The sequence below is a fragment of the Anser cygnoides genome, chromosome 25, assembly GCF_040182565.1.
Source record: "Anser cygnoides isolate HZ-2024a breed goose chromosome 25, Taihu_goose_T2T_genome, whole genome shotgun sequence".
NCBI classification, from domain to species: domain Eukaryota; kingdom Metazoa; phylum Chordata; class Aves; order Anseriformes; family Anatidae; genus Anser; species Anser cygnoides.
The window spans coordinates 5864741-5887830 of NC_089897.1; the positions used below are offsets into that span (position 1 = coordinate 5864741).

Sequence of the window (23090 nt, forward strand, 5' to 3'; positions counted from 1 at the left end):
GGGTAAAACAAACTGCGGGAGAGGAATACTGAGCTGCTGTTGGCTTTTAATGGGAATCGGTCATTGAACTCTTCTTTAAAATTCCCGTCCCTTGGCCAGTTGAACAATGCATGGTCAGAAGCAGAGGGAGGATGACGTAGACATATATTTGGGGGTGAGATCTGTGGTATCGAGGTAGAAGGCAGTGCTAGGGAAACAGTAAAAAGTGTGAGATTGGAAACGTGAGTGAGCATCCTGTAAATGTGGTTGTCAAATTACAAATTCAGGGATTGTGGACAGAAGTGGCAACAGCACAAAGCCAATAAAAATTGATGTAAGGCAAACAGACAAGCTTTTTAGATGCTGATTTAAAAAAAAACTGCGTAGAAGAGAGAAGTACTTTTCCCTTTGATGGCAACCTTTTCCTACTGTGTGTCTGCAGACTGTATTTCACTGCTATCAGATCTGGTAGCCAAAAATCAGGAGCTCAAAATTTTAATAAAAAAAAAAAAAAGGCGAGATATTAACCCATGCTCCTGAATGAAATCTGAGGCTAAAGAGGTGGCAGCGCGTTGAGCAGCTGGAGCTGCTGGCGTCCTGTATTGAGCACAAGTGTCAGCTTTGCTGTTGTGAGCTTGATCTTTGCTTTCTAACCAAATAGATTCAATTTTGTCTCCTTCCCATGGTTTACCTTAGCTGCAAGTCCAGTTTGTAAAGCATTTTTGAATGATTTTGTCCAGCAGAAATTCTGTTTTGCCATTGGTTTTCTCCTGACCCCCCAACATTTCACTTATCAGAAGCAGGGTTAAATTGCACTGGAGGCTTTGTTTTTAAGGGAATTTGATTCTAGTGTTCAGAAATTGTGTAGAGCTCCCTTGATTAAAGTAAAGAGCAAATTTGATAACAGGCATATTTTGCTTTCAAGCTGTGAAGAGTGGATTTGATGCTTATCTACACTATCATCTGAAAAATATGTTCTGAGGAATTAATTTTTTTTTTTTTTTCAGTCCCTTGCAGGGAGCCTGGAAAAAACTTCAGTAGTGCTGTTAACACTGATGAGAGATCTTTTATGCCAAGGTACGAGTATTTAATGTTCTCATTTGAGAATTGATAAATGCATAATGCATCATTTGAAGTTAAAAGTTGTCTGAACTTTGTTTCTTGTAGTGGAGAAAAGCAACTCTGAAGTAGTGTGTTCTGTCCTTCTTGATGTTATTTGCTGTTGTACAAAATACAAACGTATAATAACAGTACACAGTTTTTCTTTCCAAGGCTGAGCCAAGAATGTGTCTACTTTAATTTCTTTTTTGTTGTTGTTCATTTAAGTCTTTTGTTATCATCTTACTGGGGATTGTATCATCAGTTATGCCCAACGTTTCATGAAGTTATGCAAAACCATCAAGCCACGTGCCTTTACCACTGTCTTCCTCCTGCTGAGCAGCGTATCTACCTCACACAACTCATGGCCCTATCAGTGTTCAGAGGAGGAAGGAGCAAGCAGTAATACAAGCTGCCTTCTTTGGGTGTGTGCAATTGAACTCAGACATCCGCATCGCACAAGGTGCACACCACGTTTTGGGTTAGCGCAAGGTTCTTGCACCCAGCCTTTTACAGGGTCGCGTTTGCGTTCTTTGCTTGCATTTCTCTCCCCAACCACCCAATTTTTTTTTTCAAGATCCCTTCCAATCCCTAACATTCTGTGAAATTACAGGCTTCTTGATGAGCTGGTGAGGCCTTTGTATAAGGAGCAGTTAATTTTTCATTTGGGTTGTGAACGAGACTGAACCTGGCACATGTTCCCACATAGTTCTCTTGCAGTAGGACCATTTCATCAGTGCTCAAAGCATCTGACCAGCTGCAGATAAATGGCACTAGAGAGTTGTTTCTCTTGGATATGTAGACAGTTAGAGGTGCATATGGCTAGTTGTTCTCATGGTGGATACCACGTGAAGGTTACCCAGGCCAGGTATTTTGGGCAAGATGCTCGAGATCTTCGCCCTTCCTTCGGGAGGGGGCTGATGCTGGCAGCCTGGGCACTCTCGTGGCAGCGCAAAGAGGTGCTCCTGTTAAACAAGGAAGAGATTAATCCTGAGGTGTCAGGTGCTTTGCAGTGTGGAAGCAAAGTTTGTTCATTATTGTAGCTGCAATCTGGACCCTACTGATTTATTACTGTTGTATTTTAAAGTGGCTGTGCAGGTGCTCGGTAGCCTGGTCTGGTGCTGAGGGCGGAGCGAGCCTGCTGCTTGGAGCAGTGCCAGGGTATTTAATGTGAAATTTGTTCTTTGCCCCACGCCTGTCCTGCTGTACCTCAATGGCTGTGCGTGAGGGAAGAAGGGGAGCGTGAGCAAGATGACACACTTAGTTTTTGCTTTCTTTTTGCACCTTGGCCTTCAGAACTTATGCGACCAGTTTCGCAACATGTGAAACGACAAAAAGTTATTTTTTTACACTTCTTAGTGATCATAGGCTTTTCTCGAATCAAAAGAAACACTAAACACCCGTAATTTCATGCCATTTTGAAATGCTGCTGTTGCTTCACAGCATGCTCGTCTACTACACAGAGCTCTGGGTGGAAATGAATGCTACTGTGTCTTGCTGTATTTAGGTGGGCATAAACAGTTTGCCAAACGAAAAGTTGGCTAGGATGCGGCATAGTAATTTCTGGAGCACTCCATTCATGTTGTATAAACAGATAACATTAACATACTTGTGAAAGAGCTACAAGATAATTAAGGCGTGTGGAGTTTACAGTAATAAGGCTCATGCGTTTCAGGATCTTGGTTTCCTGTTGCACCTGAAAAAAAAAATCAGCAAATATTGCAGAGAAGAAATGAGAAGTTAGTCTTGTGCTACTCCCAGCTGAAAGTTTCCCACAAGTATTTTTACTATAAATAAGAAGTGAAAGAGTTCACAGCTAAATTTAACCCTTAGATTGATTTACTTTCAGGGGCATTCATGGGTGGAGCAGACTGTGGAACCGTAGAAGATGAAGATAGACTAGATCAATAGATTGCATTTACACTTTATAAAAAATGCATTCCCTTTTAATTTCTAAGGATTGTCAAAGGAAAAAGCATTGCTAATTGGAATTCCCCTCTCTTTCCCAACCAAAATCATGATCTTAGAGAAAAAAAAAAGGAAGTGAATGTTACTTCTCAGGGAAACTTTCAAGCAGAAGAGCTTGCAGCTGACAGTATCTTAACCAAAACTGTTGTCAGCGTACTATAGTGCATAGACATGGCTTGCTCTGTTTTTAGACACTTGAAGTTAGCATTCTGGAAAATCCCTTTCAGTTTGACTTAGTTTCACAATTTCTGTGAAGTTAAGCAACCAAAGCTCATAGCGGCTTCCAGGGTTGAAGAAAAACAGCCCCGAGGTGCCTGAAAGTATGAGCTGCTGCTGCTGACTTCTGCTTTATTCTCCCTCTAACGTCTGGGCGAGGGAAGAGCAGCTCGGCTACATGAGAGCCTCTGTACAGGCAGGCGAGCCCCCTGTCCCTGTTCTTCTGATGTAAAAGTGAACTTAAAGCTGTGTTAAACTGGCCACAGGATTTGGGTGCCTCTTCCTCTGCGACTGCACGTGGGCTTTATTTATTAATTTTTTAACCCGTATGTGTCCCGTTTAGACCACAGGACATAGTGTGGTTGAGGGGTGAGGATTGGAAGGAGGGTCCTGGGGACAGGTCTCCGATATTGCGGCCGTGTGCCCCTGCTGCAGCACGGGGCTGCCGGCGTGCTGGTGGGATGTGCCTGGGGAGCGTGTGGCAGGTGGCCCCTGGGAGTCTGACAGGGAAAAAAAAAAAATAAAAGTCCCAATTTAACGGTTATATAAACCACAACACAGGTTGTCAGGCAGCTGTCCGGCGTGGCAAAGAGGCGGCAGCAGGGCTAAAGATGCGATCCCTTGTTCTTTGCGGATGGTTGTTAATGGTAGCCAGCAAGGTGATGCAGCTCAGCAGGGAACTACGAGGAACACGTCTTTATTTTTAAACCAGTCCTCAGATGTAGCCAGCGAACCCATAAATCCTGTGCAACGTTAGTTTGAAATGCCTTTGAGAGATGAAACTTCCCCAGCCTCATAGTGTTCGTGTTTCTGAATCCTTACTTGGGAAGAAAGCGCTATCTCGCCGGGAAGGAGCAGAGGATGGTTCGCGGCTGAGGTCATTGTTTGCCTCAGCGCCCTTGATAGGGACAGCCCAGCCTGGCCTGTAATGTAAACAGAGTGTAAAATGTTTATCGCCAGCTTTGTCACTTGCCTTATTTGTCAGGGAATCGCGATGAGAATGAGAAGTTTTGTGGTGCTGCGCAGTGCGTTCGGGGAGCTGGAAGATTTCCTTAAAAAGGCACAGGCCTTGCTGGGCGAGCAGTGAGGCTCTGCCTTGGCAGCCGCGAGCTCGGGCTGACCTTTCCAGAGAGAAAATACTGACCTAAATCCTGCCCTGCTGCGGGAGAAATAAACCTCTCTGCTTACATCTTACTAACCTGATTTTCTTGTCTTGTACTCGCGGCTTTATGCTGTAAAATGTTGAGAATGCAGAGGCAAGGTGGCACTCATGGGGTGTGTGGCGGGGAGGGGGCTGTGTGCCCGGGCACTGTTTGTTACCGTATTTATCCTCTCCGTTTCCAAACAGCAGAAGGTTGGCAGGTCTGGGTCCGGGCATCCCAAAACCTGGGAGGCAGCGAGTTCCAGGGCAAAGTTTGAAATCATTAAAATGCTTTATGGCAAGGTCAAAGGAAGCGTTGCGTTGGCTGATTCACTGTAGAAGTATGGGGTTGCGTGTAGTTTGCCCATTTGAATATTTGAACATGTAGGAGGGGGGATCTATAGTTTGGTTATTGTTCTGTTTGGTATTAACTGGAGCTGTCGGCAATTCATGCAGAAAACAACAGTCTTAGCTGTTCCTGTAGAGATTTTTGTTCATAGCAGCATCCGGAGAACAGGAGCACATTGCTACTTTCAGAAGACAGTGTCGTGAAGGTGTGTGTACAGGTACACTTGTAACCATTTGCTTTTTTTTTTCCTGCCTTCTAGATCATCGGTGTCTGAACAGACCACACCATGCGTGAGTACAAGCTAGTGGTCCTTGGTTCAGGAGGTGTGGGGAAGTCCGCCTTGGTGAGTTGCTTAGGAAGTGGTCCTGAAACCACTGCATGAGCTTCCAGACTGGCCTGTCTCGCTGCAGGCGTTACTCATTGAACGTATTGGGATGTTTGTACTACTTTTATTATGTGCAGTGACTTCCAGGTAGCCATGGTTAGGCTGCTGAAGGATCTGTGAATTTGTGTCAGTTTTTGGAGAAGAAACGGGTGATTCATCACTGTTAGAACAGTTAGCATTTCATGTTTGCTTTCTGCGGATGTGTAATACTGTAAATAAGTGAACGTCCCTAAGTATGAAAAGCCTAGCCTAGGCTAGAAGGATGAATCAAGACTTGCCCTGCGTGGCTGTGGATTGGCGATGGCTGCTGCCGAGGAGCACACCTTGAAGGTGGTTTATTTTCCATCACGGACGGAGCCTGAAGGAGCTGTCTGGCCTTGAAACCCCAGGGTGGAATAGCAAGCTGCCTCCAGGCAGAGCAGAGGGACAAGCAGACTGATGACACTTTGCACTCCTTAAGTGCTTGTGTTGTTTCTAGTAAGAGGTTTACATAGCAGAGTTGATAGTAAAGCATTGTAAGAGAGGTTTCTGTCACCCATTTATCACAAATCAGTCAAGCAGCTCGCCCCAACAAGAAGGGCAAAGAACTGGTCAAGTGTAAAGTTATGTAAGACAAGGAAACACGCCGTGTTCCTTTTCACAGAGGGTGATAGCTGACCAGCCGTTCATTTCGTAGATGGGTGCTTCTTTCACTGTTTTTTATTCTGCTGATAGGGGCTGCTAATAGTCCTGTCAAATCACCTGCAGAATCTAGGTGAATGAGAGGAAAGATTGTTCAATTATGTATCACATTTGAGGTACTCTTTCAGAGATCCCTTCCTAATATTTACAAGATGTAGGAGTAAAAATTTTTGATGCTCTGTTCTCCCACAGCAACTTATGTGATCCCCATTGCTTTCTCCGTGAGCATTCTTTTTGATTATCTTGGTTTTATTATGTAATATTGAAGGATTTGCTAGGTAAAATAGGGCGCTTCTGAATATGCTGTGCATAAAACCTCTTCAGCATATGAAGTACTTTGAATTTCCTCATTTCTGGTATAAAGTTCTGAGTCCCCATTCACCACTGGCCTTTTAAAAGTTGAAATGTGAATACTTAATTTTTCTAAATACTTACTATAGTTTTTTTTTTCCAAAATTTATTCTCAAAAAGTTCTGGAGATTGTATTTTCCTTTATCGTATACGATGAGTTTGTGTACTCCCACCTGTAGAGATACAAATTGGGTTAAGTCATTGAGGACCCTAACTTTTGTACGTACGTACTGCTGGTGGGTTGATTGTGAAAAGTCTGGTAAACCAAAGTTAAGTTCCAGGTGCTAAGTAAGCACGTATTGTAATTCATATGCAGTGTTGATCCATTATGGTTATGGCAGGACAGTAAGTGCCAATTAGTAGCTGAGGGAGAATAATATTTAGCTTACAAGATGACCAACTTTATTGACAGGTATTGGCAAGGTGAGACTTAAAATAATATGGAGGTCACTTTAAAATTTCTTTCTTCAAACTGCATAAGCTGAATACCCAACAAAGAGCATGGTGTTTGTTTTCAATTCTGTGTTTTCACTGGGAGTGCAGATTACAATATGCTCTTGTTTCGCTACGAATCCTCCTCACTGTTTTAACTCCTGTGGGTTAAGTTAGTTTTCTTTCTCAGCAGTACTGCATTTGGGAATATGAAATAAGACTCTGAGTTTTAGCAGAAAGACAAAATGTCACGAGTGGTTTGTCACATTCCCTTGCTGAAGGCTGGTTCACGAACAGGAAAAAAGTTCACAGGGTGCAGCTGAACAGCTTGGACCGACTTCAGTGTCCAAGTGTTAGCCTCCTAGCAAATAGCAATCTTCTTTGGACTCGGTTGAGTTAATAACTGTGCTGAAAATCCTACAACACAACCTGTAATCTGAAATTCTTAGTTGCCATTATTGGTATAACATTGTAAACCCACTAATAACGGTGTCCTGCACAGTGGCTTTGATAAGTCCTGTTACCTGAAAGGTTTGGGGTGACAGGAAAATATTGGAGAAGCAAAAGCTTTGATTCTTAGGTTCAGGCTTATTAATACAGGATTATTTAGTGAAATAGGAGGGTTTTTGAATGAGATAGTACTAGATTTTATTTATTTTTTTTCTGTTAAAAGGAGGAGAGTAATAAGGAAATGCTCAGTTTTCAGCACACACAGAGGCTTTCTGCATGCATCTGGTACGTGCCACTCTGAAAGTCTTTGTGTGGCAAAAGGGAACCCTGTTGCAGAAAAATTTCAGCCTTTTGTCCAAGCAAAATACAACTTCTTGAAACAGGTAGTGACTTGGCAGAATTTGTACTAAAGATTTGTGGAAAGCTCTGTTGGCAAAAGATAGTTGCTGTGTTTGTTGATATTTAAAGAGATAAAATTAAGTGCCGTGATCTTGGCACTTGGTTTTACCATCATCAGCCAAACCTCTGGACCCACCCGTGCTGCACCCGAGGTGAGTGCAGACGCCGTCGGTGAGAGCACGGCGCTGCACCCGGCCGGAGATGGGGAGAGCCTGGGGCTCTGCAAGCACGGCTCACTGAGCTGGGGAGTGCTTGGAGCAGCAGTCATTGCATGGGAATAAACTGCAAACAACTAACACTGTCGCTAGCGTTACAAAGATAAACTATTCCAGCATTTACCAAACTGGTACCAGTACGGATCTGTCTGGTCTCACCTGGGTGTTGCTGATTCCCAGCACTGCGCCAAGGAGGACAGATGACTGTTTAGGTGCAGGGAATATGCAGGGTTGCAAGTAAGAGGAGACACCAAAGAGAAGAGTGCTCTTCCTATTTATGAAGAGAAGGTACCAAAAAGGAAAAGCAAACTGTGTCTTCTAGAGGACAAGTGAAGCCACAGACCAGCAGGAGCCAAAGTATGCCACGTACGGAGCTCGAGTGTCCAGAGATGGGGCGCATCCAAATGACAGCTTGATGGGAAATGTTTAGAGTAGATTCACTTGGAATAATTATATAGGAGAAGAAAGATTTCCTCTTTGAAATGAATGATGTCTCCTTCTTTAATGATTTAATACAAACTGAGTATCTGGAGACTCTCCAGATTTAGCTCACTACTCTGAAATACGTCTGTGCTCTGTGTGTAATCCAGAGTAGTTCCACTGTAACTCTAACACAATTGAAATCTGCATTTTCCATAGCACACATATTGCCAGTTCCTCTGATCAAATTTCACATCTTCCATATTTGGTGCTTTTTTTATTCTTCTGAAGTCACAGACACTAAAAGAAAGGCATTTTAGAGAATGCCTTTATTTTTGAGATGCCTTCATCTTTTATGAAGAAATGAGCAAACAATTTGTCTCGCATAGTTTTGAAATGTGCTTGAGTAGTGGCTCATAAAACAGCAGAAACTATGCAGATTTCTTTTTAAATAATTGTTAATGTGTGTATTTTTCTCTTCTCCCCACTTGAAGTTTATCAGCAGTGTTGAGTGTTTTTTCTGCTTTAATTGTTCAGAAAGTGTTTCTTGGTTAGGTGTTACTGTTACAGTTACTTCACTTTTTTTTTTCTCTCTCCCCAGACTGTACAGTTCGTTCAGGGAATTTTTGTTGAAAAATATGACCCAACAATAGAAGATTCATACAGGAAGGTAAAATAACATCATTTCTATTCCTTTCAAGTCTCACGGAGCTTGCTTCTTTTTAATAATGCAATGAAAGCTTATCAAAATGAGCAAGGTTTTTTTTATGAGAATGTTATGGATGCATAAAAGCACAGCAAGAAATGATGCATAAAAAAGCATCAGTCTAGGAAGTGCTTTCATGTAGATAGTTTCTTTTGGCTTTGCAGAGTATTTTACTAGTTCGGGGCCTGTGAATGCAACCAGACAAATTGTGTCAGCTACTATAAAGCTGAATTATCAGGAAATGACAAACATTGCTGTTAATTTGACTGTTCTTACTTCTATTTAATAGGAGGATTAAAGCTCTATTACTTCATATAACTAGGAGCTTGCACTTTAAATCTGACGACTTCAGTCGAGGCATGTTGAGGCTTTAGCTTTCTGCTCTTGGACTGTTTCTTTGTAAGAGGTTAGAGCACCTGACCAGACATCTCTCTGTGTATTTTCCCAGGCCATCGCTGACTTTTTAGCTCCTGTATGGGGGTACGAGCTGTGGCACTTGGCAGCCTGGTGTACTGTTCATCCCGGTGCCAGTGCTGTTGATTGGTGCCTGGGCAACGTATTAAAGGACCAAAGACTGTTAGTCATATCTCTTTGCTGTAATTTGATGAATTATTATTTCAAAGCATAAGTATATCAATATTTGTTGCTAACATGCGATCTGAAAAAGTTAGCATAGAGGAGATATATATATATACACACACCATTTATCACAGTAGGTTGTGGTACTGTAGCACAGCAATTGCGTTTTGTTGCTTTCTCCTAGGAATGATTGTTTTACCATTTAGTTTAAATATGTTCTGCTTGGTTTGAAAGCGCATAAAAATTCTTCACAGCTGTTTTGGATGCAGGCTTGTAATTGCTGAGCAGAAATACTTGTCAGGATCCCTGACTCTGGTGTTACACAGCTCTATCAACAGAGCTGCTTTCTTCTCGGAATTGATGTCAAGTAACCCATTGTTTTGCAGACTAGCATAATTGTTGCCATAATTAAAGACACCAAACAGAAAACAAAAACTTGTAGCATTTGTGCCTGTGATAATTAAATGTAAATTCTGTTACGAGTTCTGCTGTTAAATTTATTCATGTTTCCTGGAATTGCCCTTAGTGGATCTGAGACAGTTCTTAGCTTCCAGAAGATTTGTTAAGCCTCAGTGTGACGTTTATTAAATATTGTGCTTTTTCTTTTCTTCCTCACTCCTTCTTCAACAGCAAAAAAAAAAAAAAAAGTTGAAGGTCTTCTTGATTTGTAGGAGTGGATTTTATCTGACTCGAGAGGCTCATTGTAAATATCTCAACTTATTTAGGCCTTTATAATCAACAGAGTCCTGGATCACTAGTGAGCTGCCCCAAATGCCAACTTAAGGTGTAATTAATCTTCTAATAGCAGAGCCTCTCTTAGTGTTGGGAAAGTCTGGGTGGCTGGCTCACTTACTGAGGTCTTTGCTGCAGAAGTAAAAAAAAATTAAGGTGAGATTCCCCTCACCTTAATTTCAGAGGTTTTAGTTTTAACTGTATTCGTCTCTTCCCCTTTTTACACAGCAAGTGGAAGTAGACTGTCAACAGTGTATGCTTGAAATCCTCGATACAGCAGGGACAGTAAGTATGATTTCTTTTCGTAATTGGTGCAGAGTTTCTTTCTTAAGAACAAAACAAGATGATAAGCATAGAACTTAATATAATAATCCTGCCCAAGGAAGAAGCAATAGATCAGGCGCAACAATTAAAATAGAACAATTCTGTTTAATAACCCAAAAGCAGGTTGCCGTATCAACATACTGATGGAGGATAAGTTTGCGTGTTACCTTTGCAAGTGGCCAGAAAACACAGCCAAAAAAGTTCTTAAGCAGCAGGCTCTTAAGGGCACTGCCCTCCCACGCGGCCGTGCTCGTGACAAGCTGCCACACGGCGCGTGACACGTGGGCCTGTCTGTGCAGTTAGAGAACTTGAAGTGATAGCCCAGATCTGTCACCTGGGGAACTGGTCTGATAGCAGGCTCCTGCTCAACGCTGTATCGGGAAATAAATGGAAGATCAGTACAGAATGCGTCGACCAAATGCTAACGGCTTGTGTTATGGTTTGGGGCATACCCCAGTATACCTGTGCATGTGTTTTTATTGCACCTTTTCCTGGTTTTGGAAGGAGCCTTGCTCTCCTTATTAGGAGGGGGGAAAAAGCAAAGGGAAAGAGATGTGTTAATGTTTTTATTAGATTTTCATGCTGCAGTGGACCTCTGTGAGGGGTAAATACGTAAATATGACCTGTACTCTACTACGTTCTTGTCTCCATTACAATAGAAGTATTCCTTTGTAAATGTTCTTTAGTGTCATTCACTACCTAACTACTTTTTTAAATATTTGATTACAGGAGCAATTCACAGCAATGAGGGATCTCTATATGAAGAATGGTCAAGGGTTTGCACTAGTATATTCAATAACAGCACAGTCCACGTTTAACGACTTACAGGACCTGCGGGAACAGATTTTACGGGTTAAGGACACTGAAGATGTAAGTCAAATATATTTTTTTTTAATTTTGAAAATGATTAAAATGTTTTTTGGAACTAAGCATACAGGAATTTGTATGTGAGTAAAATTTCTGTCCAGGAATATTCTTTGCTGTATAGCAAAGTTTTGTGTTGAAATGAATTTCCTTAGCATTATTTGTTATTTTCAGTGTTACGTTTCAAGTTTGCTGGAAAGCTGACAGTCTTGATGGGAAGTGATAGAAAAATGGTAGGAGTTGATTGAAGAAAACGTTTTTCCCTTTCATTTTATTTCTTTTCCAGTATTTTCAGTTTCCTCATACTGTGCTTCAGCAGTTCTTTATTTCCCTCAAAGTTATGGAAAAATTATATCTGAACTAGCCAGTAATGATATTTTTAATAGATCTCCAGCTGTCTTGCCATGGAGACTAATGTTGTTTTTCCCAGATTTGAGAGGCGGAAATTGAAGTACAGAGAGACGTGGCAAGGCCTGAGGGTCAGCTGCAAAGCCTCAAGTCCCAGCCCGCGGTGGGGCTGAGCTGTGCCCTCCGTGCCACCCATGCCTACCAGAGCAGTCCGAGTTGATGATCTTGAACTGTAAATAGAAAGGACGTGTTCAGCTTATTGACCGGATTCCTGCTCCGTAATTTAAGTGTCACTAGTATTAATAGCCTTTTTTATTTTTAATTTTTGAAAGTAGCTGAAAACGTTCCTTTGACTTTGCTCTCTTGTCGCTGTGTGAGCGGGCAGTGGGGGACAGGACAGCAGGAGCTCGGGCTGCCCCGGCGAGCAGGGCAGTGCTGCGCCCTGCAGGGCTCTCTCCCTGGGCTGGGGAGCCCTTGGTCGAGGGGCACAGAGCAGATTCCCTTGCTGTATCTGTGCCCGTTTGGTTTGCCCCGTCTCTTGGTAATCTCTGTTTCATTCAAACCCATCCTCTGTGAGGACCAGCGGTGTTGCAAGGTGTCTCGTGGGACCGTCAGATCGCGCCTTGCTCAGGTTCGTTCCTGACTGGAGCGTAAAGCAGAGCAGAGGGAGAGGGGCTTTTTATCCTCTTCTTAGCTTCGAGAGAAATCCTATGCATGAGTTTGTCTCTGTGGAGAGGAGAGTTAGTGCTCAGAGCTCTTACTGAGCTTGTAATTGTTGTTTAAAGCCCCTTTTCAAATGAGAAAAAAATTATGTTAAGATATATGGTGCATGCAGCCCTGTTTATGGCAGAAGAAAATCACTTACCATGTTCCCAGCCCAGGCGCCGACCGCTATAGCTAGAATTTATCCGTGGGCTTTGAATTTCTAGATATGTGGTGTAGCAGGGCGTGCAGGTGGCTTTAACCATGTTGGCCGTGTGAACGGTGCAGAGGTTTGGGACCTCTGCTCGTGTAGGCTTCCTCGAGAGGACACTGAAAATAAATGTTGTTCCTAACAGCTGGGAGTGCATTCAAGGCTTTGAATGCTGATGGCTTTCGGTGGGCATGGATCACTCGCGTGGCTCTTGCGATGGGGACTGAATCCAGGAGCAGCCTTGTGTCCACCGTCCTTTGCGTGCAACTCGCGTGCAGTGGTCACACGCGGGGCCGGGACGCATTTATCCATGTGCGTTGGGTTTACATCGCCCCGCAGGGCAGTGCGGTTTGAGCAACACATCCCGCTCCTGTGCTCGGAGGGGGCAGGCAGTCCCCTCGCGTTTCTTCTTCCTCCCACATCCTCCCTGTTCCTTATCCCAACTACCTCAGAATGGCTTCGGAGCCCTCCTTGGCTTAACTGCAAGAGCATTTATGAATTTTGTGTTGGGGGATGTTACTTGTTGAATCCAAGGCTGAGAACCTTTCGAACTGTTACGCTAAGTCAAAAAAAAAAAAAAAAAAAGGCGCTTCTTCCTGTATTTAGTTTCAGAATATGTCTTTTAAAATCCCAGTAGTTAAACCATGAAGCTATGTCCAACAAAGTTTAAATTCCAGCCTCCTACATGGCATAGGAAATGGTCAAGCAAGTTCTTCTTCCAACTCCATTTTCTGCTCTGGGTTAAGTAATCGCTACCTTTTGAAACAACCATACAGAGTTGCATGTCTTTCAAACCTACACTGTTTAACTGAGTATCGCTTTTTTCCTATTATTTTACATCCTCATTTCCCCTTTTTTTTCCTCACGTTCAACATGTTTCATCATGTTCAAAACACATTTTAATGTTTTGGAATTCTCTTAAATATCTAGAAAACTGTAAAGAATGGACTAGACTAGTGTAGTTGTAAATATCCTGTTACTCTCTGTGAAATAAACTTGTTTGGGGGATTGCCTCATCTGTTCTGAGCCTTCAGCTTTTTGATGTAATAAGTAAAACTTGCTTCTCAAAAATAAAACTGCAGTCATTTTTTAATCAGTATGGCTGTGAGTTTTAAATACGAAAATTTATTTTGTCTAGGTGAATTTGGAAGAGACTGCAAATATTAATGTTGAAGTAGATTAGAAAATGTGCAGTGCATTGTAAATTATCAAAGGAAGTGGATTGTGATTTATTTTCCAGCTGGAAAGTACTCATTTTCTGCTCAAAGAATTAAATGCTTCAGGAAATAGAACAGGGTACACACCCATTATCAGCAGTTCTTTTGGTTGTTGGTTCTTTTTTTTTCTACTTTTACATAGCATGAGGGAAACAGGATGCTGTGGCTGCCGGGTGCGTGTGAAGCACCGCAGGAGGGACTGCAGATCTCGCTGCGATCTCGGCCTTCAAAGTCCTCAAAGCGCCTGGCACCTGAGCTCTGGCTGCATTGTCCCCCAAGGCCCGTATGAGATGTAGGTTGTTGGTGTTTGGGGTGCTTCTGGTGTTTGCTTGTTGAAGGTTGTTTCTACTTGCCATTTTTAACATCTTTCGGTGGGCTGCAGCCATGGTAGAGGCTGTGACTGAGAAACAGGGAAAGCCTTCTGAAAGTAGGCATCTTGGAAATAATGCCCTCATATATTAGTAGTGTTTTCTGTAGGGAATGTCACAAGGAATGTGGCTTCCCCAAGGCACTGTCCTTCTGAAGGAGTGGGACGCTGACTCACCCAGATGCTTCAGAAAGCAAAGCCAGCAGCTGAAGGAGAAGGGTAGATCCCCTTTCATCATTCATTTCATTCATCTCGAACAGATGATGTGCCTGTATTTGCGTCATGGGCGTAGGACGAATATTTTGAACCTGTACCAAATGTTTATTCTGATACAGCATGAGGTTATTTATTGGAAGCGATGTCCCTTCAGGAGCTGAGCTGATGAGCGGTCGTTAGTTGGAAACTTCAATTACTCTGAACTAGTTAATATTGATCTCAGTGTCTGTGCCTTTTGTAGTGAACATCCTCGTCTCTGTTCGTAAAGCATGTCAGTAGTACGATATTGTGTTGTGATGAGGAAGGCAGATGGTCATGTGCATGGGGCTGTGGGAATGCTTACCCGCACAGAACTGCTCCTCCTTACTCCGTGTCCAGGGCAGCGCTCTGCTGAGGTGCTTCCACTTGTTGTTGGCTTGACGGCAGATTGACAAGAGAGGTAAAAACATAAGAAACATGTAATGTATTTCTTAAAACACACGCTGTATGTCCTGTTGTCTAAAAGAGGTTAAGCTGATGGGCAATTCAGCCTCATGTCACATAGATGTCCTGAAATGCATTTTAGTAAATTGTGCTTTTGACTATAGAATGGTGTTGGATGTAAATACTGGAAAACAAATCTTTACTGGAAGACTTACTAAAATCCAGCCTAGCTGGTGAGCTCTGCTGAACTTCCGTTTTATTTTTTTTGTTTGTTTGTTTGTTTGTTTGTTTTGTGTTTATACATGGCTATGTTATTTTGTTTGTTTTGTTTTCCTCTTCTTCGTGTGCCTTTGCGAGCTATTGCATCACTTGGGCAGTACGTGTTGTATGTTAATTTTCTGATATCTCTTGGTTTTGCTCCCTCTCTCTCCAGGTTCCAATGATTCTGGTTGGCAATAAATGTGACCTGGAGGAAGAACGTGTTGTCGGCAAAGAACAGGGTCAAAACTTAGCGAGACAGTGGTGTAACTGTGCCTTTCTAGAATCGTCTGCAAAGTCTAAAATCAATGTTAATGAGGTAAGTATCAGCTGTTCCTTGCCCGTGTTACATTAACATGAGTACCGCATTAGACCAGCATGCAGTCCTTCTCACGCTCCTTTATCAGGCAGATTTAGAATGGTTCTGAGGTGTCAGTCTAAGAACGGCTAAGATGAGTCTATTTAGTTAACTGTTTTTTTTATTTGTTTTAAAGATATCTGCTCCTTTTTTAGTTAAGAGGTGGGTGACATCCCCAGGCAAATGCTTTCTGTGGTCTGTGTTAGAGGGCATAGATAGCAGAGGGTCATCAGTAAGCCCAGTTAACTGGATGACTCTTACCTTAGGTAAAACTTTATCTGGAAAACATACTTTATTAAGATAGCAACTACTACTATTCAGAACGTGGATTATGCCCCATTGTATTACTTGTCATGTTGCTTAGTGTTGATTGTTGGTTTTGAAAGTATTTGCTTTTCACATTCCTGCTACATCTGGCTGCTCAAGCAGACATCCCATCACAGTCCTCCTCTGGTAAGCCGCTAATTTACTGAGAGCACATCCAAACATCTATCTGTGTACGCCATTCCCATGTTTAAACGAGAAACACCTTCGGAAGTCGGTGTGCATGTCGCTGCTGCCTGAGGTCGTGTGGCACCGCTTGCCATCCGGCAGCAAGGTTTTATTCTGTGCTGTGAGTTATCTGACAGTGACAGAGGCCGGTTTTCCAGTCGCAAACGCTAAGGTGACCCCATTGAGCAGAGCTGGTTTGGTGCCAGGAGATAACTGGGACCATTTAGGAGACTGTGATAAGGAGAAGCAGGAGGATTTTGGACTAGACCCAGAGCTCTCTTGGCAGCCAGCGTGACATGCCCAGCACCGCATCCGTCGGGTGGAGAGGGACGGGAGCTCCAGGCTGCTGTGCTTGGGATTAGCCTGGCTGCGGTGCTCGCTAATCCAGCCTGGTAAATATAGCTCGCTGAGCCAGGCTCCTGCCAGACAGGGCTTTGTGTGTGTCTCTGAGCTGTAGTAAAGCTGTGGCAGCTAACAAAGAAATGAGTGGCTCAGTCATCAAACAGGTACCCTGGAGTATACCAAGTCCTGTTTTATTTGAATTTCCACAGAGACTGACTTCTCAGTAGCCAGAGGTGCTTTAAAGTTCTCCAAAGAACTGGGCTGGGACAAATACACACCTGCAGTTTTTATGTGTGGTCATCCTTAACAAGTGAATCGTGTATCTGTATTTCCCTGTGATGTCTCCTGCCTGCAGTCAGGCTTGATCATAGCCAGGAAAATGATTATCTGGAAGATTAGTTTCTGTTTTTATTGTGATCTTAGTTTTCTGTGTTTCTGCTAGTTCATATTGTCTGGTTATGAAAAGCGTAAAAACTAAGGAAATCAAGAAGGAACACAATGAATCAAGCAACTCGCTGTGCTGGTTATTTGTTCTGCTGGCTCATGGAGTGGGGAAGAGTTTACATTACTCTTTGGTTTTGTTTTTGTAAAGCTACATTTGGAGTTTTTGACTTTGTTGAAGCCTAGGCTAAAGGCTGATAAATTTCTGCTTGCATTTGCTGAAAGTTAAACCTTTCCTACAGATAGGATGTTTTTAATACAGGTATGAGTCGACCTCAGTAGCAATGCTTCAGATTTCTTTCTGGTGACCTGTGTGATGCCCTTGCAGTGCACTGACTTCTAGGGATAGTGGTGTTCCTGAAACCTTGCTGCAGACTTCACTTCTGTAGTCACTGTCGGTACAAACACTTAAATGACAGAACTTTAGATTTTTCAAAGGTTTTTTTTCCCCTACCCTAGCCCTGGGAAGCAGGGAGGAATGAGGGGTCTACCCAAAGCAGTCAAGAACCTCATCTGCCAGAGAGAGATGGTTGGTGCCTTCACAGATTCAGGCTCCTTCAGCACTTCATAATCACTTTTGAATTATCTTGGCTCTTGTTTATAAAGGCTTAAATACTGAAAGGTGGTTTGCATCAGCATAGAAGAAGGAGAATTGGTTTCTTCTGCAGAAACCTTTTATTTTTATGTCATCTGTATGCTTTTTAACATCTTGGTTGTGTCTGTTGAAGAGTCCAAACTGCTGCTTTTGCCTGGGGCTGACAGAAAGCTGCAACAATAAGCTTAGTGAAGGAGGTGCCTGAGCACCTATCAGATGCTGTTAAAATATTTTACATCAGAGCTTGATAAAGGCACTGTATGTTCATTTTGTTTGGAACTATTTAACGAGGCACGAGTGCTTTCATGTATGTAATAGCCAGAAAATCTTAGATTTCCAGTAGTTGAAATTTGTTATAACCTATTTCTTTGTCTGCTGAATTTCCCTTGAATCAACAAGAGTTTGTGAGCAATCAGCCACTCTGGGAAGGAAAAAAGTAAACAAGGAGAAGGGTGGAGCTTTCTGGAGGTCTAAATATTTCTGCTCAGTACCATGACCCAGCTCCAAGCATTTTTGCAAAGCTCATTTTGCTATAAATGGGTTATTACTGGGAAAACAACTCACAGCAAAAGCGTTCACAAGAAATTTCTGAAGCTGAAAGAGGCCCCTGTAGTCATCCTCTTCTGGAAAAGTCTGAGTTCAGGGCAGACGATTTGTTTTTCCTTGCTGATTGTATTAATAAATTCAAAAGATCAGATCAAGGACAAAGGCAAATTAGATCAGAAGTGAGTGAACAACAGCTCTGACCTGTATGGCAAAGAGGAGAACTAAGAGTGTATGTACACAGTGGGTGAGTGAAGACCACTCGTGAAGGTGAAAGCCAGGGAGAAGGGCTGCCTGGAAGGACGCAGTGCTCTGCAGAGACACTGAGCAGCCCAGGGAGCACCAGGGAGAAAGCGGTCCTTCAGGATGTTATGCCTGTCCTTTTAAAAACAAAACCCAAAAGCTTTTGTTGTTTCCCAGTTTTCTTCCAGGTGTCCGAAGCAAGGGATTCTTTGCCGTTTCATTGCCTTACCCTTCGGTCATACGTAACCTGAAGGGGGAAACCTGTATGTGGCAGGGCAGGAGCTTACAGCTCCTTACGTTCTGCATGCTGGCGTGAGCTCTGTGCTCTCTTGTTTCGTAAGCAGCTGCTTGAGAAACACATATAGGTAAATGCAAGCAGATTGATTGAATTTGTAAGACTGCAGCCGCCAGGAAAGAGTATCTATCGTTTTGCCAGCGTGCCTAATTTTTGACACTTGCATAACGTTTTATTGTTTTGATACTCAGTTTGTGTTCTTCATTTTCAGATCTTTTATGACCTGGTCAGACAGATAAATAGAAAAACACCAGTGGAAAAGAAGAAGCCTAAAAAGAAATCATGTCTGCTGCTTTAGACTCCCATCGTGCAGCAGCTCTGAGCCAGGTAAGAGGTGTCTGAACTACACCTGCAGCCCAGGTAATCTGACCCTGAGCTGCTCCAAAACATGTAATTCCTTCCCTGTCTGCTGCATTTGTTGGACTTTGAAAACCAGTTCCACTGACTGACTTGGCAGAGAAATACCTGCCTTGCTCCCTTTCTCCTTTTGCTTGGGTTGATGAATGCACCAGTTAGAGCAGGAACTGATGGAGATGGGTGAGGTGTTGCCTTCTCGCTCGTGTAGGTTCTCCCTCTGTCATGTGACACCATAGTTGGAGCCATCCTGGGTCAGTTTTGCTTCCTTTTTATCCTCTACTGAAGTTCAGTGGCGTTCGGGTAACTGGCAGTGTTGTCGCAGCTGCTGTCTCAGCCCTAGCTGATACAAGGACAATTGCAAGTTGGTTTGGGTGGGACATGGATTTCAACGGCAGAAAAATGAAAAGCTGACCGCCAGGGGGGAAAAAACAACAAAAAACAAGGTTGGACATATGCTATAAATAATCTTCCTGTGTATCTTGGCAGGGCACTCTGTGTGCTTACAGCTGTTCTGTCGCACTCCTGGAAGCAAGCAGCATTTCTGTAGCTTCAGATTTTGGACAGGAATACCACCAGGCCATGCCTCTGAACCGTCAGCATCTCAGCACACATGTGTGCTGCGTGGCGGTGCCGAGACAGAGGTGTGCAGGGGAAGTAGCCCTGCTCAGCGCTGGGAAGCAGGAAGTGGTCAGAAAGCAAACAAATCATCTCAGGTGGTGTTGGCTGTGCAAAGAGCATTTGGCTGGAAACGCAGCGGGGCAGATTTGCAGCCCGGGCCAGCCCTGCAGGCTGGGTCAGGACGGGTTAATTCACGGCGCGTCGGCCGTCGATGTCCCACAGGTGCCCAGGCTGCCAGCCTCCGGTCATTGCTGTGACCCACCAAAAGCTGTTCTCTTAGGTATGGCAGCTGGCGAAGCAGCCCAAGTGCCCTTATCCTGCAGCGTTTAAAACAAACTTCTGGTTAGGTAGGAAGAATTTCAAGGATGAATTCCTGGAATTGGTGGTTAACTGCCTTTCTGCCAGACCTGGAGGGCACGCTGTGGGCGGATGTTTCTTTAGCCTAGCTGTGATTGAGCAGGACAAGTGGAGCTATGCAGTTAACCTGGCTGCTGATGATTTGTGCTTTATTTATTGATTGAGTCTCTTATCCTGAGCTCTGAATGTCGTAAAATAATAGCTTAGTCCTGTGGGGAAACAATGGTTTAAGGAAAAGAAACTGAAGAGTATATCTCAAGTGGCTTTTCCTGTTCCTCAGGCGATATATCTGGATTTAGCTAGTGTGGCGTCAGCCAGGATGGCTTCTCGGAGCCAGGCACCCCCAGCCCTGGGGATGCACTGTCTGCCAGGCTGGCTGTGCTGAGCTGAGCTGAGCTATGTTGAGCTGAGCTGAGCTGTGCTGCGGCGCCTGCTTGGCCTCGGTGCGGTGCCGAAGGGCTCGGCAGCTGCCAGTGGCTCACCCAGTGTCCTTGTGTTCAGTCAGTTGCTGATGGGGCTCCTGTAACACTGGCTGCTTCTACCTGTGCCTCCAGAGCTGCTCCAGATGATTGAAATACTCTGCAATGCCTCCCCTGGTGTTTGTAAATCTCTTCCTAACCGATTGCCTCCTTGTTACGGCTGGAACAGGGCTCAGGGCGGTCTCCAACTCGTTATACTTGGGCAGCATCTCAGAGAGATAAAAGATGAAATTGCCCTCCCATAAATTGTTCTGCCGTTGCTGAATTCATCACCCACTAGAGCCGGACGCAGCCTGGAGCAGAGGCTACCTGCCTCGTAAGGCACTGTTGTTAGGACAGCGGGATGGGGAGGCAGCTCTCTGTCACTGCTGCTGTGTTCGTGACAAAACAAGAACTTGTTTCTGAAACGGTTCTGTTTTCCAAAGGCTTTTCTCTCTCTGTATCTCAGAGTTCAAAGGACAGTAGGAGCAAACCACAACAGCGAAGGAAGAGTTGGACTTGATGATCCTTACGGGTCCCTTCCAACTCGGGATATTCTATGATTCGATGATAACCTCTTCCTGCTGAAATCTGCGTGTTTCTACAGACGTGTAGAGGCAGTTGTCTGGGGAAGCTCTCAGGCCTTTGTCTGAGGTTGTTCGTCAGTAGGATGAGAAACGTTCACACCATCACCTTGTTTTTTTTACTTTTTCTAGATTGCAGGAATGAAGAACTGTTGCCTAAATGGAAAGTGCCAGCATTCCCGACATCAAAACCTTATGGAAATTAGCAACATATCTGAAGACGCTTCTCCTGTTTTTATATACCATGAGAAGAATTTAGATCTTAAAATGGTTTGCACACAGTCCCTGGAAAAACAAATTGCTCTGTGTATATCTCTTGGAAATTTAAGACAATAGTATTTCTCCTTTGCAATAGCAGTTAACAGATGTGAAAATAAATATAATTGACTCTAGTGTATGATTATACAAAGGAGCATGGATGCATTTCAAATGTTAGATATTGCTACTATAATTAAAATTTCATATTGACCCTTTTACCATAATTTCTCCCCATCAAGCACTAAAATGTTCCACCATTATATATTATATCTATAACTATAGATATATATTACCTAAAATTTCCCTTTGAACTCACAGCAACAAATAACTTTTTGAGTCATTGACTTCATTTTATATTTAAAGGTTACAGAATATCATTATTTTCATTCTGCCATTATATTCTAATTAAAAATGTTTGTGCATAATGCTTTGGAAAAATGGGTCTTTTATAGGAAAAAACTGGGATAACTGATTTCTATGGCTTTAAAAGCAAAAATATATAATATACTAAACCAACTCTAATATTGCTTCTTGTGTTTTACTGTCACAGATTAAATTACAGCTTTTATGAATGATTAAATTTTAGTACATTTTCATTTTGTTTCTGTGTTTTTGTTATGGTTTCCAGACTTTGGTTTTTATCAATGTTTTGTGAATTCTTTTTCCATTCTGGTAGATCATTGTTGCAACAGATACCAACAGTATGTCGTTACGCCAATGCGATGTCTTCACGCACCCTCCTTGTTGGATGTACTTAATCATATTACACACTAAAGTACAGAAGGCTACTTTTAATTAGCTTTATATGTTCTTCTGAATATTTAAAGATTGTATTCTGCTGAAAATATTTCCTCTGTACAATTATTTTTATATGTACAAATTTGGTTTAATACTGTATCAAGGTCTGACTTCACTGTCATCTTCAGTTTCACACAGCTGTGTACTTCACCAGTAGAATCCTTACTTTAGCAGCGTCGTCCTGCCGGGCAGGAGCCCACGGGGGATGTTACACACGGTCAGCATCTCGAGATGAAACTGGGGAGTTGAATGTTGGTTCTGAATAGATACGATTTCAACAACGCAAACAGCTGCTTTGCATTTTTAGGTAAAATGTGGCTAACGTTACCTGATCTGCAGTCAGATGAAGGGTTGTTTGTTTTTCTTTTTTCCATTTTGACTTGTTTGGTTTGTTTTTAAATACCTGTTGGTTTCATCAAGTTTAAAAGAGCAGGGTATGAAGAGACCGCTGGGTGCTCAGCCTCGATCCTCCTGTGCATATGCAAGTAAAAGAACTGCCTTTGGGACCCGTTGGACCCAAATCACATCTTCAGTTTGATGCTGCTGAAATTCCCTCAGTGTTGGAGGATTTGCTCCTGCTTCACTTCTGAGTAAGTGAGAAGAGAAATGTATCTTCACAGTGGAGAAAACTCGGGACGGACTCTGTCCTGATTGTTTAAATGGGAAATCAAGATGTAATAGCTGGTGAACATTTGTTCCTGGAGTTGTATAGTTTTATTGGAAACCAGGGGTGAGAAATCTCTATAAATGTGTTTTTCTAAAACTGTTACTGATGCAGCTGTTGAATTATACAGAGATCCCAGTTTCTAAATGCAGCCCAAACAAGACTGGATGAGAATATTTGGATGACAATAATGTGAAAACATCTGCCTACTTACAAGTTGCTAGGACAAACTTAGTTACGTAGCTGATTGTCTTCAACCTACCGCTGCGCTTCCTTTTTCAGGAGGAGCAGAAGCATGGTTATTTGCAGGTTGGTTATCTTTACTAAATGTAAAAATATTTTAGTAATAAAGTAATTTTAATGTACGTCTTGATTGCTAGATGTCTCTTCTATGAAAAATGGAAACCTAACCTCAATGTTCTAGACACAGCGCGCTGCTTTGGTTCACCTTTTGTAAAGGGCAAGCGCTTTGTTTGTAAAACACGGAGCAGCCCAGGCTGCACGGGCAGGGCTGTGTTCCCCGGGGGCCGTGCCTCCACCTCTTGCTGTGTTCCCCCGGGGCTGTGCCTCCCCCCCGGGGCTGCGTTCCCCTCGCCCCCCTCCTTCCTCCGCCTTTTCTCGGTCCCGGGGTCTGGGGCCGGGGCCGGGCGGCTCCG

The 23090-nt window shown here is 43.1% G+C and overlaps 1 protein-coding gene across 2 annotated transcripts in view; it reads left to right on the forward strand.

The window, feature by feature from the left end:
- The window catches only part of RAP1A (RAP1A, member of RAS oncogene family), a 39535-nt gene extending 16736 nt beyond the window's left edge, over positions 1-22799 (forward strand). For both annotated transcript variants that reach the window (XM_048070881.2, XM_013189664.3), the window contains exons 2-9: positions 987-1056; positions 5011-5094; positions 8686-8754; positions 10330-10386; positions 11155-11295; positions 15207-15350; positions 18552-18667; positions 20847-22799. In XM_048070881.2, coding sequence (XP_047926838.1) covers positions 5038-5094; positions 8686-8754; positions 10330-10386; positions 11155-11295; positions 15207-15350; positions 18552-18638 — 555 coding nt within the window. In that variant the 5' untranslated portion in view covers positions 987-1056; positions 5011-5037 and the 3' untranslated portion in view covers positions 18639-18667; positions 20847-22799. The remainder of the gene's footprint in view (positions 1-986; positions 1057-5010; positions 5095-8685; positions 8755-10329; positions 10387-11154; positions 11296-15206; positions 15351-18551; positions 18668-20846) is intronic.
- The last annotated feature ends 291 nt before the right edge of the window (positions 22800-23090 follow it).